We start from the raw sequence: 14,578 nt of genomic DNA on the forward strand, positions 1-14,578 counted from the left end.
GTCCTAAAAAATGCCTCTGCATCTCCTTCAAGCTATTTTCTTCCTTTCCCTCTTGAAGGTCTACTGCACTCGTCACTTCCCGTCTTTACCTCCTTTTACCCCTCACTCCAATGCGCACTCGTGTCTCCCCCCACCCACGAAGCTGTTCTCATAGAGGTCACAGCCTGTGTGGCTCGGTCCTCATTCTGTGACCCCCTGCACGCGTGTCAGCCTCCTGCTTCTGTCTCCTTTCTTGGCACCTGAAACTTGGTCCCGAGGACCTTCTGCATCTCCTGTCCCTCTGACATTAGCCAAGGACCTTCTGCATCTCCTGGCCCTCTGACATCAGCCGAGGACCTTCTGCATCTCCTGGCCCTCTGATGTCAGCCGAGGACCTTCTGCATCTCCCAGCCCTCTGACATCAGCCGAGGACCTTCTGCATCTCCCGGCCCTCTGACGTCAGCCGAGGACCTTCTGCATCTCCTGGCCCTCTGACGTCAGCCGAGGACCTTCTGCATCTCCTGGCCCTCTGACGTCAGCCGAGGACCTTCTGCATCTCCTGGCCCTCTGACGTCAGCCGAGGACCTTCTGCATCTCCTGGCCCTCTGACGTCAGCCGAGGACCTTCTGCATCTCCCGGCCCTCTGACGCCAGCTGGGCCATGTTGTGCAGGCTGGGATTCCCCAGCGAACTCCTCGATGCCCTTTCTCCTCTCTGCGCACATTCTCGCACAGCTTGGATGATCGCTGTAGCCCTGATCCCTCAGTGCCATCCAAACCCATCCACTCCAGAAGCCAGCGGGATGCCCCCACCCGTGACACTTCTCATATTCTGTGTGCTGCCACCCACCCTCAAACTCATCCAGCTCCCATGTCCCCTGCTTTGGTGGATGGCCAGCAACCTGGAGCCAAACCCCCTTACTCCCTACATTTGAATTATTACAGGTCCTGTTGATTCCCCTTCAAACATCTCCGGGGCAGACTTCTATCTGTCCCCGCTGCTGTCACCCAGTTTGGTCTTTCATCTCACACCAGGGTGGCCTCCGATCCTCCCGCCTGAAGCGGTCCTCCCTGCAGGTCCCAGCATGCCTGGTCGCTGCCCTCCCATCACCTCATCGGCCACTGGTCCCTTTCTCTCTCCACCCGAGTCCCCTTGCCTTCCTGCCCTTTTCTGAACACACCAAGCTGGTCCCCCCTCAGGACCCTCTGGAAGCTCTTCCACCAGATCTGCAGTTTCAAACTCTTTGGTCTCATGACTCCATTTCACTCTTAAAAATTCAGGACCCCAAAGAATTTCTGTTTGTGTTCTTGCGGGTTGTATCTATCAACATTTTCCAAAATGGAAATTAAACCTGAGAATGTGTTAAAAAGAGAGAATACACGAGCACATGCCCATTAGCCGCCAGAGCGATGATGCCATCGCCCCCGCAGGGCATCTCAACCCTCCCTGGGCACGCACGGGACCGAGGGGAGGGCAGCCTGCAGCGCCTCGCAAGCCTTTCACCCCGCAGACCCCGGCAGGGTCTCGGCCGTCCCCAGACCACACTGAGAACCGCTGTGCCAGAGGACACACGTCTCTCTTTCACTTCAGTGAAGTCTCAGCGCAAAGGTCGCCTCCTCAGGAAGCCTTCTCTGCGCCATGGTCCCCTCCCCAAGTCGCCCTATGCCATTACTCTGTCTCTCCCTATAGGATGCAAGCCCCTCATGTGTAGAAATCCAGACTCACCTGCTCACTTCAGAGCCCAGCCTGGTGCCTGACATATGCTAAGACACCCAAGAAGAGACTTAGACAGACAAGTTGTATAAAAGAGGCTTTTCTCAGCCTTCGATGCAGTCAAGTTGCTGGGGAGGGAATGTGCTTTTAAAATTCCTGCATCCCAGCCAATTAAATCAGACTCTTGGGGTGGACACAGGCATCAGTCTTTATAAAGCTCCCCGAGAGACGCCAACTGCAGCCCCGAAGAAAAGCCACTGGTTTAAATTCCCAAACCCTCGCTGATGAAGACACTGTTCATCCCTCACTGGCTGGGTGTTTTGCAGGCTGTCCATGGGCCAGGCGGCCGCCTAGGGATGACTGCTGGGGAGAGCTATCAGGCTGAAGGCCTCTGTGGGAGAGGACTTCATGTCCGTCCGGGCCTTGGATCGAAGCCATGGCACAGGTGACGCCTGTCACTCCCACATCTGCGGGGCTTGCTGCCTGGCAGCACCTCCACCCATGAGTTCTTGGGCTTTGGCAACTGGCTGAGAGTGATGGTGATTTCAGTAGGTGGGGATAGAAATGAGACAGGTGCCCAGGTTGCCCTGGGCAAGGAGGCTCACGCCCGCTGGCCTTGCCTCTGAAGTGAGCCGCGCGCAGCAGGAAATGGCAAAGCTCAGGCGCCCACCTGAGCAACGCTCCCCTCACCGAGTGGCGCCGAGCCTCCGCCCGCTTCAAGGAACCACCGCTCCTCCCGAAGACCGCAGCCGGTCCCCATCCAGCCCAAAGCGGCTCTCGAGGCCAGGGCTGCCAGTGGGAGGAAAAGCACCCAGTGTGCCCAGGGCTCTCCACACGTGGGACCTTCCATCCCAGGGCTTGTCACAGGGAGATGATGGTCTTTGTTGTGTAGGGGAGGCAATGGAGACGCAGAGAGTTAGGGGACTTGACTAAGGACACCTAGCCAGCTCCATCTCAATAGACTGGAAGGCTAGATAGAGTTCATCTACATTTAAAATCTCAGACCAGCTACGTGACCTTGTTGAAGCCACTTGACCTTCTTAAATCAGCTCCTTATCTGTAAAACCTGGGAGACAGTACCCGCCTCGCAGGGTTGTTGTGACGGATATAAAAGCACTAGACACAGGCATGAAGCAGAGAAACTGCTCAATAAATAGTAATCACGGCATTATTCTTAGTGGCTTCCAAATCCTTCCTTCCATTACCCCCTGCTGCTCCTCAGAGGAAATTTACTTAAACTTGCATGACATGATTTAATGTTCTTTCAGTCGAATTAGCCCATTTAACTGGTAGCAGCCCTAAGAAGTTGAATTTTGTCTATCGCCCCACTTTGTGTTTGCTTTTTTCGATGAAGACACTGGGGTCCAGAGAGGTCAAGTCACCAGCTCAGATCCCATGAGGGTGAGTGGTAGGTGTCCCAGCTCCCTGTCCAGAACCTTCTCCACCACGCAGCAGCAGCCACAGAGGCCCGTGGCTGACCCTGGCCCCAAGCAGAGGTTATAAGCTGGGTTCTCTGGGAAAGAGAGAGGCGGGGAAGCCTGAGGTTAGAGGGGGTGCAAATAGGAGGGTGGAGCTGTGCCCTTGATGTGGTGGCTGGGCCCAGTCGGGGCTGTCTGTCGCCACAGTCCTAGGGTTTGGCTGGGACAGCAACCACCATTTCCGCTGGTGTGGCAATGCCGGGTGGATCTGAGAACCCACGCCAGGCGGGGCTGGGGAAGGGAGGGATGCTCTGCTTAGTCTGGCCTGTGTCATTGGGGTGGGGTCCACTCCTGTCTTGTCTCACTTCCATCACCCGGCCCAGCTCCCAGACCCCAGCCCCTCCATAGGAGCAGGTAGCTTCCTCCAGGTGGGGCGCATTAACTAGAAGTCTCTTCTGAAAGGCAATAAGGGACCAGGAGCAGGTGACGACACTTACTGAGTTGGTGTTGGAAGGCACCTCTTCAGGGCGGTTAGAGATACTATCATGTGATAGAGATTGGTAGAGATTAGATGTAACCAGAAGGCTGGGTAACAGGAGCCTTTGGGAGTGGGGCAAAGCCAGACTCCTCACTAAAAGACAAGTAAGCCCTGGCCAGTGTGGCTCAGTTGGTTGAACGTGGTCCCACACACCAAAAGGTCACTGGTTCAATTCCCGGTCAGGGTACATGGCCTGGTTGCAGGCTCAATCCCCAGCAAGGGGTGTGCTGGAGGCAGCCGATCTGTTTCTCTCTCAAATCGATATTTCTCTCTCTCCCTCTCCCTTCCTGTCTAAAATCAATGAAAACATTTTTTAAAAAAAACAAAACACAAGCAACCTGCTCTGTGCAGGCTTGAACTTGGACTTGGGAGGAGAGAGGATCTGTCCCCAGCTTTGGAGGAGCTACCTGCAGTAGGACTTGCAGTAGGGCCAGAGGGAAGTGAAGCAGGACCAGAGACATAATTTGCAGGGCCCAATGCAAAATGAAAATCCAGCCTCTTGTTCAAAAACTATGGAGAGACTCAAGAGGGTGACAGCACAGCATTAGGCCAAGCTGGGGACCCTTGTAAGCCCATGAAGCTGCCCTCGAGTGGGGTCTAGGGAAAGAGAGCAAAGGATAAGGCCACATGAAGGGCTGCCACAGGAGTCTTCTTCTGGCCTACAGGTCTCCAGACCAAAACATAGAAACCTGTGAACACATAGGTGAATGAACCAGCGTTTCCTAAGTGGACAGCATGCTCTGCTGAGGCTTTCCCAAGTCACCAGTCCACCTCGGCCAACCATCATCCTCAGAGTGTCCAGGTCTTGCCTTATTTGGAGGAGGAAGGGTATTTAAATTTCATCTCTGGCTTGGGGGAACTTGAAATGCTGGGAAAAGATGTCACGCTTGGAGATCTTATGGCAAATGGGCCTCTGGAGCTGTTCCCTTAACTTACAGACCTGACAACCTAGGATAGGGCCCTTTGGCAACTACTACGGGTGATGGCCCAGAAAAGAATGAAAGTATTAAGAACGGGCGTGGCTGGCACTGCTCTTCAGCCCACCCGCTCTGGGGTTCATGTGGCTGGGAAGCCCGATGTCTCCCTCTCATCAGAAGGATCCAAACCAGCTTTCAGAGCAGCATAAGCCAGGGGTAATTTTTAGCACAGACGTAACTTTCTAGTTCCTTTTTCCTACCCCTCATTTCTCAGTTGCCTTTAAAGAGGCCGCAGAGAGCTGAAAAACAAATCCAAGTTTAAAGAGACAAGTGCAAAAATGCAAACTGGGCAAGGGGACAGAGCCGCCAGCTGGACAAAATGTGCCTGGAAAACAGCATCCTCCGCTTGGCAGGTGCCGGGGATTTATGGTTGAGTTTTGCAGACGTTTCATCACGTTATGAGCCAGCTCAGGAGACCCTCATAAAACTCTTATATTAAAGAACAGACTAGCTGATAAAAGTCAGCTGCTGCCTATAGACGCGCTGCGGGGATTGCAGTGGAGTGGACGATTTATTAGTCTGGGCTCTCTGTGCAAATTGAGTCCTACTGCGCGCGCCTGAACCGGGAGGAGAGCGCCGGGGTGCAGAGGGCTGCTCCCAGCCCAGGGATGGCCGTGGCCCTGCCCACTCCCTCCCCCTCACTTACTCCGCTACAGGCCCCAGGGAAGATTCCCAGTAAAATTCAGTTGCTGGGGACCTGCTCTCACACTCCCCTTTCTTGCCTCCACAAAAACCCACAAAAAGAACCAGTCACTCTCCATCCACTGCGCTCGCCCTACCCCTTTATGAAAGCACCTCTCGCAAGGGGCTTGCGCATCTGCCGGGCCCACTCAGCTGGGTGCCCTCTTATTTAACTTAGTGCCACAGGTAACCAGTTCTGCACTGGGCACACGGGAGGCCTGTGAGTGAGCGCAGACGTGGCAGGCTGTAACACCGTACACACAGCTTGCCACTACCCCGCTCCAAGCAGCCTGGAGCTGGTGTCCTGTTGGGCTGGAGGAGCTGGGTGCTGAGAAGCAGCAAAAAGGGAAGCAGCAGTGCAACGAGGAAGTTATTAAGGCGTTCCTTCCCCAGACAAGGGCAATTCTTGTGCCTGCTCTACCCAGCTCTCTCTGATCTGCTGCTTTTTCTCGGGATTAAAGTTATTTCTTAAAGAAAATGAGGGGTACTTGATGAGAGGGCTGACACCTAGACCTTCCCCACACATGCTGGGTCAGAATCTCTGGGGCTGGGACCCTAATATGCTGTACCAGTCTCGGGAAAAATTACTTTCCTTTGCACTATGTAGAAAACAAGAGGGAGCCTTCCAGGAATGATGGGGAGGAGGGAGTGCCTGGAAGGGGCAGCTCCTGTACCCCAACCCCACTGCCAGTGGCTTTCTCTTCCCAGCCCCTGGCATAAAGGACAAAAATGTAAGACTGGCAGATGGCCCCAGGATTCACTCCAGCCCTCCTGGCTACAGGATCAGAAAGGAGGGTAACTGGCAAGGTTGCAGCTGCCCAGAGAGCCTTGGCACGCCGGGTCGGGCAGCGCCACTGGCTCGCCAGCCGGTGGCAGCGCTGCACTTACCTCTGCTGTTCGGAGGAATCATGTCCTGAGCAGGGCTGGGTGTTCGGGGAAACCCAACTCTTGTCCCAGCTGAGGTGTCAGGGATGCTTCTGCCTTCTGTGGCAGGGAGGAAACAGTGGTGGAAGGGAAAGACCCCTATCACCAGAACCAAGAAAACCCCGGGGAAAACTCTGGCAAGACACCAACAAGCTATGGGCACTCAGGAAACACTGTCTCTCAAGCGTACTTGTTTCACAGCAGAGCTATGCACCTAGTAGGTGACTAATAAATCTTTAGTGAATTTCAACCCCTTAAAAGTTTATAAATTTACCAAGAGCCTCACACACCTCCACTCACTTAAAACATAGAACCCTGTGAGGACATGCATCATCTCCATTACACAGATGAAGAAACTGAAACTTAGGGGGGAAATAACTTACCCAAGGTCACTTGTGCTGAGACTTGAACCCAGGTCTGGGCCATTTGCAATTCGGTAAGCTTTCCCTTAGCTGATCTTCAACGCACTTGCTCCTTCCCCTCACCTGAGCCTGCTTCTCTCCCCAAACGTGCACTCTCCCCACCTTCTTTTTCATGGGGAAGGAATTACTAACAACTCAATGCTTGAACAAGCTGCAGATGGTTCCTGGCCCCTATCATCCTGTTAAAGTCAAAGATAATACAATCGCCATAAAGTCTGGACTCTCCTTGGGCACAGTCCTTCTCTTCAGAGCCTAGTATCTGCTGGCTTTGAAAAGCCCCTACTCTGCCTGAGAGAACAATCTTGAGGTCGATTTCTAAGTGTGGGTGGGATTGAGACAGGAAAGAAAGGGGCCTAAATTCATTTCATCCCCACAGATTCTCACTGACAGGGAAGGGGGTTCTGAACACAGTCTATTTACCCAAGTAAGGAAACACAGAAGAGAACTCACATTTGCTATCTCAACCCAAAGCCAGTGGCATGGTTGGAGGAGTGTTAGAAGGGCTCCCACTATGACAATTCTCCCTAAATTAATTTCTAAATTTAATATGATTCAAGTAAAAATACCAACAGAATCCTTTTTTTTTTTTTTAATTGGGGCACAGTGGGTGGGATGGGATTAACTAATTGAAAAAAAGCATGGCGGGCGGGGTGGAGTAGAGGGAGGGCTGCTGACACCTGACAGATAGTAAGACTTTGGAAACAGTCTACACGCCCATCAGTAAGGGGCTAGTTAAATAAATCATATGTCCATACAACAGAAAACTATGCGACCGGTTTAGAAAAAATTAAAGAAGCTCTTTATGTATTCATACACAATGATCTCTAAGATATAGTAAATAGGAAAAAAAGGTACAAAAACTGGGCATATAGTGTTTTACTATTTGTATAAAATTATGGAGAATACACAAAAACATATTTGCTTGTTGTATCAGTTATCAATTGCTGTGGAACAAATCACCCCAAAACTTAATGACTTAAAACATTTACTATGTTTCCATGGGTCAGGAATCCGGGCACAGCTTAGCTGGTTGAATCCGGGCACAGCTTAGCTGGTTGCCTCTGGCGTAGGTCCTCATGAGGTTGTAGCCAAGCAGTCAGCTGGGGCTGTGGTCTCACCTGCAGTCAACTAGGGGGGAGAGGATCTGCTTCCAAGCTCACTCGGGTGGTTGCTGGCAGGCATCTGTCTCCCACATGGCCTGCCCCAGCACCGCAGCTGACTTCCCCCAGGGTGACTGATCCAAGAGAGCAAGTGACAGCACCCAAGATGGAAGCTACAGTCTTTTCATAACCTAGTTTCAGAAGTGACATCCACCACATCCGCAGTATCCCATTCCCTAGAGGCAAATCTTTAAGTCCAGCCCACACTGAAGGAAAGAGATGTACATGGGCGTGAGATCATTGGGGACTGGTGCTGGCTATCTCTGCAGTTACCCACCACTGCACTTATACAGGCAAATCATATTTTTGGAAGGATATGCCAAAAACATTAAACACTGGTTGCCTCCAGGTAAGGGAACTGAGTAACTGGGGGAGAACTTTTCAATCAAAATGCTCTCATACCCTTTGAATTGTGTATAAAGCACAATGCCTGGTACACAGCACACTTTGCTTAGCCTGACCCTGTGCATGGACTGCCCTGCACTCCTCTCCTGGCCCCAAGGAAAATCAGCCTCAGGCCTAACTGAGAGTCACTATGACATTCTCACCAGCAGTTATCACCTCTCTTCTCCCAAAGCATTGTTTTTACCTCAGGTACAACGTTTTTATTATTGTATTACAATTTAAATCTCTTCAACTCAGTCTGGCCCCTGGATCATCAACATTACCTGGAACCTCATTAGAAATAGAGTATAGAACCCCACCCCAGCACTACAGAATCAGAATCTAAATCTTAACAAGACACCAGGGACTTACATGCACATTAAAGCTTGAGAAACACTGGTTTAGATCTTTCTCTGGTTGAACTATAAACCCTTCCAGGGCTCTCTTTCATCTGTCTCTAGAACACATCATAAGACCTGATCACCTGACTATGGGCTGGTGTTCCCTCACTCAAGATCAGAGGGAAGTGGCAAGTCAGCTGCCAGCATTGGTCATAAACCCCCTGTCATTTGAGGAGTCCCACTATCCCCAGTTACTTACTCTCACGTAGTAAGAGCAATATGGGAACCCTTCACAGCGAAGCACTCAGAATCATTCATGCTGCACCACCTCCCCCTGGTGGTAGGCTCTGGAAAGTGAAATTGGCTTGATGATAAGAAGCTATTATTGTACTTGGAAAACAATTATTGTTTTCTATCAACATCATGCTTATTTTTTTAAATCATCAAAGTCACTTCCTCATTCGTCAAGGAATCAGATGTTGACACAAATGCACAAAACCAGGACTTGGTATCAAGCAGGCTCAGAGGTTTGGATGACGCAGAGGGCGATGCTGCTCTTTATCCCGTCCTTTCCTTCCAGCCACTTCTGTGCTGCTGCTTCTGTCCCCAGTGTTCTTCGGTGCCTTTCCTGCATTGTCTCCGCCTCCACCCACTCCCCTGAGCCTTAGGAAAGGGCGAGGAGTGGCTCATGTACCCTCAGCCATGACCTGGCAGGGAGAAGCCCCAAAGCCAGAAACATCTAGCACAATTCTCCCAAGAGCCAGTCCTTAGGCTGTAGACGATTTTTCAAATATGTCCAGTTGCAACATTGACATTTCTTAAGTCAGAGTACAGCACTGTGGTTCTTCAACTGTGTCCCCCTGGTCTCCAGATAAACACACAGCTTCCTTACTCTTCCAGGAAGAAGGAAACATTCAATAGGATATCTGGAATAGGAAGAGAGAACCTGTGACATAGCACCTCTCCAGAGAACACAAACATCAGATTGATAAGAGACAGAAGCACTATGAGGGCATCTCCATGCTCCCAAAGTGAGACATGGGGACAGAAAGGAGGAGAGGAAGACATAAAGGGATAAGCCAAGTACCTTGTACCAGGTCTTGGTGTTCATCTTCGGAAATCCGGTCCCAGGCCTTGGGCAGAGCTTGGATGTTTGCCAAGTCTCCCCACTGGATTGAGGACAGGAGGTACTTTCTCTTCAGGTACCTTCCTAGAAGTTAAGGACTGCTCCAAAAGAAGATGAAATATGTTGAAAGGGGGGGGGAAATACCCCAGAAAGAGCTACAGAGCATAAAAGTGAAAGTGCAGCTATCATGAAATTGTCCGGGGTGCAGGATTGGCCCAGGCCACAAATCTTTACTGAGCGCCTCTTCAAGCACATGGCTCTGTGCTCAGGGACAGAGGAGTGGAAACTGCCCCTGCAATCCAGGATCTCACCACGGTGAGGAAAAACCAGAAACTGAAAGGAAAGAATCTAAGGGACATACGAGAGAAAAGTCAGTGGAAGTCTAACATCAAGTTTAGAGGGTAGCAGGGAGATTCCAGCTGGTAGGAAAAGCATGAGCAAAGGCACAGAAGTGGGGAAGTCTGGGATGGATTCAGGGGCAAGTAAACCTTCCAGTCTGGCTGCCATGGAACAATGAGGAGAGTAGGAGGAAAAGTGGCTGCGAAGGCAGGTGGAGCCAGAACACAAAGAGCACTGCAGCCCAGCATGGGGATTCTGTGTTACTCTCCTCCCAACAGAAGCTACCAAAAACTCCTATACAAGCAATAGGATTGGAACTTGACCTCCTGAAGAAATATGGGGTCAAGTCACTCATTGGGGGTGGCTTAGAGGGAAAGAAGCTAGAGACAGAGAAACCTGCCAAGAGGCTCCATGTGATTAAAAGTCCAACTGAGAGGTAAGAAACTATGGAAGAGGCAGTGGGGATAGAGAAGGAAAATACAAAATGCACCACGAAAATAGAATCCAAGGACTTGACAGGTGAGTGTGTAAACATGCTCAGAACAGTACCTGGCACACAGTGAGCGCTCAGTAATGTTAGATGCGGCTACTCCGCTTGCTACCACCCTGCTGCTGCTGCTACTGTTGCAATTAAAAAAGGAAACAGGGAAAGGAGCAAGGTATTGCTTACATCTCCAGACTGGGTGTCTAAACAGGATTGATTCGACAACTAAGGGAAAAGGGGGTAGAATGCGAGGGCTAGATAGAGGAGTTCAATGCTAAATCTGAGTCTGCAATCCAGTTGGAGACATCAACAGGAAACTGAAAATCAAGACAAGAGACAAAAATAAAGCTTGGAATTGGGGTTATTCAAATGAAGGTAGAAACTTCAGCCAGTGTATAAGGCAAGAATCGAGAGAAAAAGGCCAGAACTCCAACTAAATGATCTCTCAGCTTCTACCCTTGCCCCACACCACCCCAAGTCCTCCCTCAGAACAAAACCAAGTTGTTTTTGTTAAAAACAGGTTTGATTATGTTAAAAACCTAAAAGCTTTCCATCTCACTCAGAGTAAAAGCCCAAATCCTTTCAAAGACCTCAAGGCCCTACAAGATCTAGCCCCATCTCTCTGACTGCATCTCCTGTTAGGCCTCCCTTCTTCACTCTGCTCTAGCCACAACGGCCTCATTTCCTGAATATATCAGGCATGCTCTCACCTCAGGGCCTCTGCACTTGATGTCTTTTCTAAAATGTCACTTTCTCGGTGAAGCCTGCCATGCCCACCCTATTTAAAATCACCACCTCACCCTCATCCCTCACTTTCTCTGCTTTATTTTTCTCCACAGCACTCATCACCATCTGTCATTCTATGTTTTATTGCCTATCTCCCAGCAACTAGAATAATGTCTGGCAGGTAGCAGCTACTCAATAAATGAGAAATAACTGTAGAAGAACCCAAGTTCAGGAGCCAAAGAGAACTGATGCATACTATACAATTCTGTAATCCTGTGATAAATGAAATTAAAAGACTGCCTAGAATAGCCCTGGACACTATTTGAAATGTGTGCAAAGGATATGAAGTTCGATAGTGCCTCTCAATATCTTGCAACCACTCCAACATGTCAGCCACAGACGGGCTCACCACTGAAGCCTGCAGGACAGCGTCAATGCCGATCGTGTCTGCATGCTGCTCATAGATCTGAAGCACTTGTCCCACGTGGCTGCTGACAGTGTCACGCACCTTGAGGAGGGCAGCTCTGGGGGAAAGGGTCTGATGTTAGGCATTATCATGAGAAAGGCCTAAGGCAGGTTCCACACCCTTAGCACACTGACACTTTGGACCAGATGAATCTTTGTGGCGGAGGGCTGCCCTGTGCACTGTAAGATGTTTAGCAGCATCCCTGGCCTCTGCCCACTAGACAATAGGACCAAACCATGCCCCCACTCTCTCCAAGTTGTGACAATTAATCATGTCTCCAGATATTGCCAAACGTCCCTATGGGGAAAAACTGCCTCCAAATGATACCTATTTGTCTAAGGAGGTTGGTGACAGTGCTTTGGAGGTAGGGGTGGCTCAAGAATTAAGAACTGACTTAAAAATGGAGAAGATGAACAAGTTACATGGCTCTCAAAGCTGCGTGATTAGCCCAGCTGTCAAAGAAGGTAAAGACGAAGGGGCGTCTGGGGCTGCTATAAAGGTGTGTAAGAAAAGCAACTGCTCACACAGAGTTCATGCCATGTATGTGAACAGGGGACAGGAGGAAACTGAAGCAACAAACCAGCACTATCCACATGCTACCCTGCCCCAAGTTTAGGCTCACAGTACACACAGACTACTGTGGACTTAGGAAAGTTACTTATTCTCAGTCACATATAAAACCAGTGTTTTGCTCACTGCGCATCCTAAGTACCTAGAACATTGAGACTGGCATAGAGAGCAAACACTTGTTGGATGAATAAAAGGGGTTATTGTGAAGATTAAATGCAATAATGCACATAAAATGCTTAGAGAAGTTCCCAGGTTATGGCAAATATTGTTGTTACTCCATTGGTGACTCCAAGGAGCCCAGCCACCAAGACAAAGGTTACAATTTCCCAAAGGATAAGGCATTCCTTAGCCAGAATTGTGGCTTTCAAAAACGTATGACCATGACCCGCAATTTAAAAATAGACTTGTAATAACAGCCCAATATCCACACACAAATGTGTAATCAATTGAAATAAAAATGTATTATCTTAGAATGTACCATGACATAACTTAATTGACTATCTCTTGTACTCAACTAAGGAACTAAATCAGGTTCATTGTTGTATTCCCAGCACCTTGTACCTGGCATCCCATTGGTGCTTAATAAATGTACTTTGTACAAATGAATAAATGTATTTTGTACAAATGAATACACTTTTGGCAGCTTTATATTAGTCTATGGCACATACTCTACACACTAGAACCGTGTTTTGTTCTGGCCAAGGGAAGGTGACATGTGCCCTGTCTTTTCTCTATCTTCATAACCTGTAACTCTGAGATAGAGAGTCTAACATTAGGCATAACAAGGGCTGACAAATGTGCTACTTCTGGGTGCAGAGACATCAATGTACAACAGAACCAAGTGGTGTTAAGAGCTCTGGCCTTGGTGTCAGGCACACTTGGGTTAGAATCCCAGCTTTACTATTTACTAGCTGTGAGACCAGAGGCGGTCTGTTTGAGCCTCAGTTTCCTCACCTGCAAAATGGAAGTAAGTGAGGTTAAGTCACAGAGGTGCTGAAAAGATTTTATGCAATAATATATGCAAAACCCTGAGCTCTGACACCCACCAAGTATACACTATACAGTTGACCCTTAAACAACATGGGCTTTAATTAACTGCACAGGTCCACTAATGCACGGATTCTTTTAACTGACCAACAAAGCTCAAACAAGTTGTCCAAAGGTTTACTCCTCGGTTGGGAATCCATGTTTGGGAAGGGCCAACTGAAGTTATAGGTAGATTTTCCATTGTGTGGGAGGTCATCACTAAGCCCCTTGTTGTTCAAGGGTCAACTGTAGCTCCTCACTGCTTTTTACCAAAGAAAACTATAGAGAAGAGCTAATAAGCACTCTCCACTGCTTTTCTGTTTTACTTTTTACACTTCTACTAAGTCCATCACTGCCATGCCTAGCCTCTGACAGGGGAAAGGCCAGAAAATGGTTTTCTGACAGGGGTCCCACTGCAACAGATGCAAAAGACGTAAGGCTGACACACCTCCAGAGGCCATGCTCTCAAGTAAAGAAGACAACACCTTCCTGGCCGATCCTAGCTACTTAAAAAACACCCGGTTTTAAAATCTTTCCGCAAACAATGAGCGCCACGGAATCTCTTACAGCCTCTCGCCTAGCTTGTCCAGGACAGTGTCACCCGCCTCCAGCTGCTTGCGCCTCAGCCGCTCCTTTAAACCTGGGAAGGCCCGCAGCGCCGGCACATCCTCGAACCGCAGATTCTGCGCCGCCTGCAGCTGCTCCGCCAGGTTGCTGAGGGAGGCCAGGAGGGGCCGGCAGTCCCTCAGGGTGCTCTGCCACGCGCCCTGCTGCTCCTCCACCACCGGAAAGCACTTCTTCAGGGCCTCCTGCACAGCAAGCAGAGGCCGGTCCTGAGTCATCTTCTGCTGGGAAAAAAAACAAAACAAAACAGCATTCGGGTGCCAAGTTGGTAGGGGAAGTATCAGGTCAAGGGCAGGAGTTATTTCCATTCTCAGATGAGTTTCAGCTAAACCAGGGCTTCCTCAGATAGGGCTGTCTATCCCCTCCGACAGGTGCTGCTGGTGCGAGGCGGAGTCTTACCTCTGGAGGGGCTCTCGGAAGGCGGGGCCCGTGTCTCCCACCTCCGGGAGGGCCCAGGAGGGCGCTCGTCTGGGGCTAGAGCATCTCCTGCTGCAGACTGCGGATACCCGGGGCCCAAGCCCGTTTTCCCCCGCGCCGAACCTGTGCTTAGGAATCTTGTGTCCTCTCCCTGAGACTGCCGGCCGCTTCCCTGAAACCAGCGGGAAAATTTTAAAGTTAAAGAGCATCCGAGTTTGAAGACCCGCAGGAGCCGGTGGCCGGCGCCGGCCCGCAGTTTCTACG

The 14,578-nt window shown here is 50.1% G+C and overlaps 1 protein-coding gene across 4 annotated transcripts; it reads right to left on the minus strand.

Moving 5' to 3' along the window:
• Positions 1 to 7,242: 7,242 nt before the first annotated feature.
• AIRIM (AFG2 interacting ribosome maturation factor) lies at positions 7,243 to 14,528 on the minus strand. 4 transcript variants are annotated; one of them, XM_081144933.1, is made up of 5 exons: positions 14,438 to 14,528; positions 13,841 to 14,118; positions 11,556 to 11,735; positions 9,624 to 9,742; positions 7,243 to 9,462 (listed from the first exon to the last, which is right to left on the minus strand). In XM_081144933.1, the coding sequence occupies exons 2-5, from the start codon at positions 14,113 to 14,115 to the stop codon at positions 9,425 to 9,427; spliced, it is 612 nt and encodes a 203-aa protein (XP_081001059.1). In that variant the 5' UTR covers positions 14,116 to 14,118; positions 14,438 to 14,528; the 3' UTR covers positions 7,243 to 9,424. The 4 variants fall into 4 exon arrangements, with proteins under 4 accessions (XP_081001059.1, XP_081001061.1, XP_081001058.1 ...); XM_081144935.1 differs by having other exon boundaries at positions 13,841 to 14,121; positions 14,438 to 14,456; XM_081144932.1 differs by lacking the exon at positions 14,438 to 14,528 and adding an exon at positions 14,297 to 14,366.
• Positions 14,529 to 14,578: the final 50 nt, after the last annotated feature.

The sequence above is a fragment of the Miniopterus schreibersii genome (assembly GCF_964146895.1).
Source record: "Miniopterus schreibersii genome assembly, chromosome: 8".
Taxonomy (NCBI): Eukaryota; Metazoa; Chordata; class Mammalia; order Chiroptera; family Miniopteridae; genus Miniopterus; species Miniopterus schreibersii.

Coding starts and splice junctions, on each gene's coding strand:
- AIRIM (XM_081144933.1), bottom strand. CDS start 14,115: ATGACTCAGGACCGGCCTCTGCTTGCTGTGCAGGAGGCCCTGAAGAAG. Junction 11,736..13,840: donor GACAAGCTAGGCGAGAGGCT/GTAAGAGATTCC, acceptor CCTTTCCCCCAG/AGCTGCCCTCCTCAAGGTGC. Junction 9,743..11,555: donor GAGAGGCACTATCGAACTTC/ATATCCTTTGCA, acceptor ACTTCTAGGAAG/GTACCTGAAGAGAAAGTACC.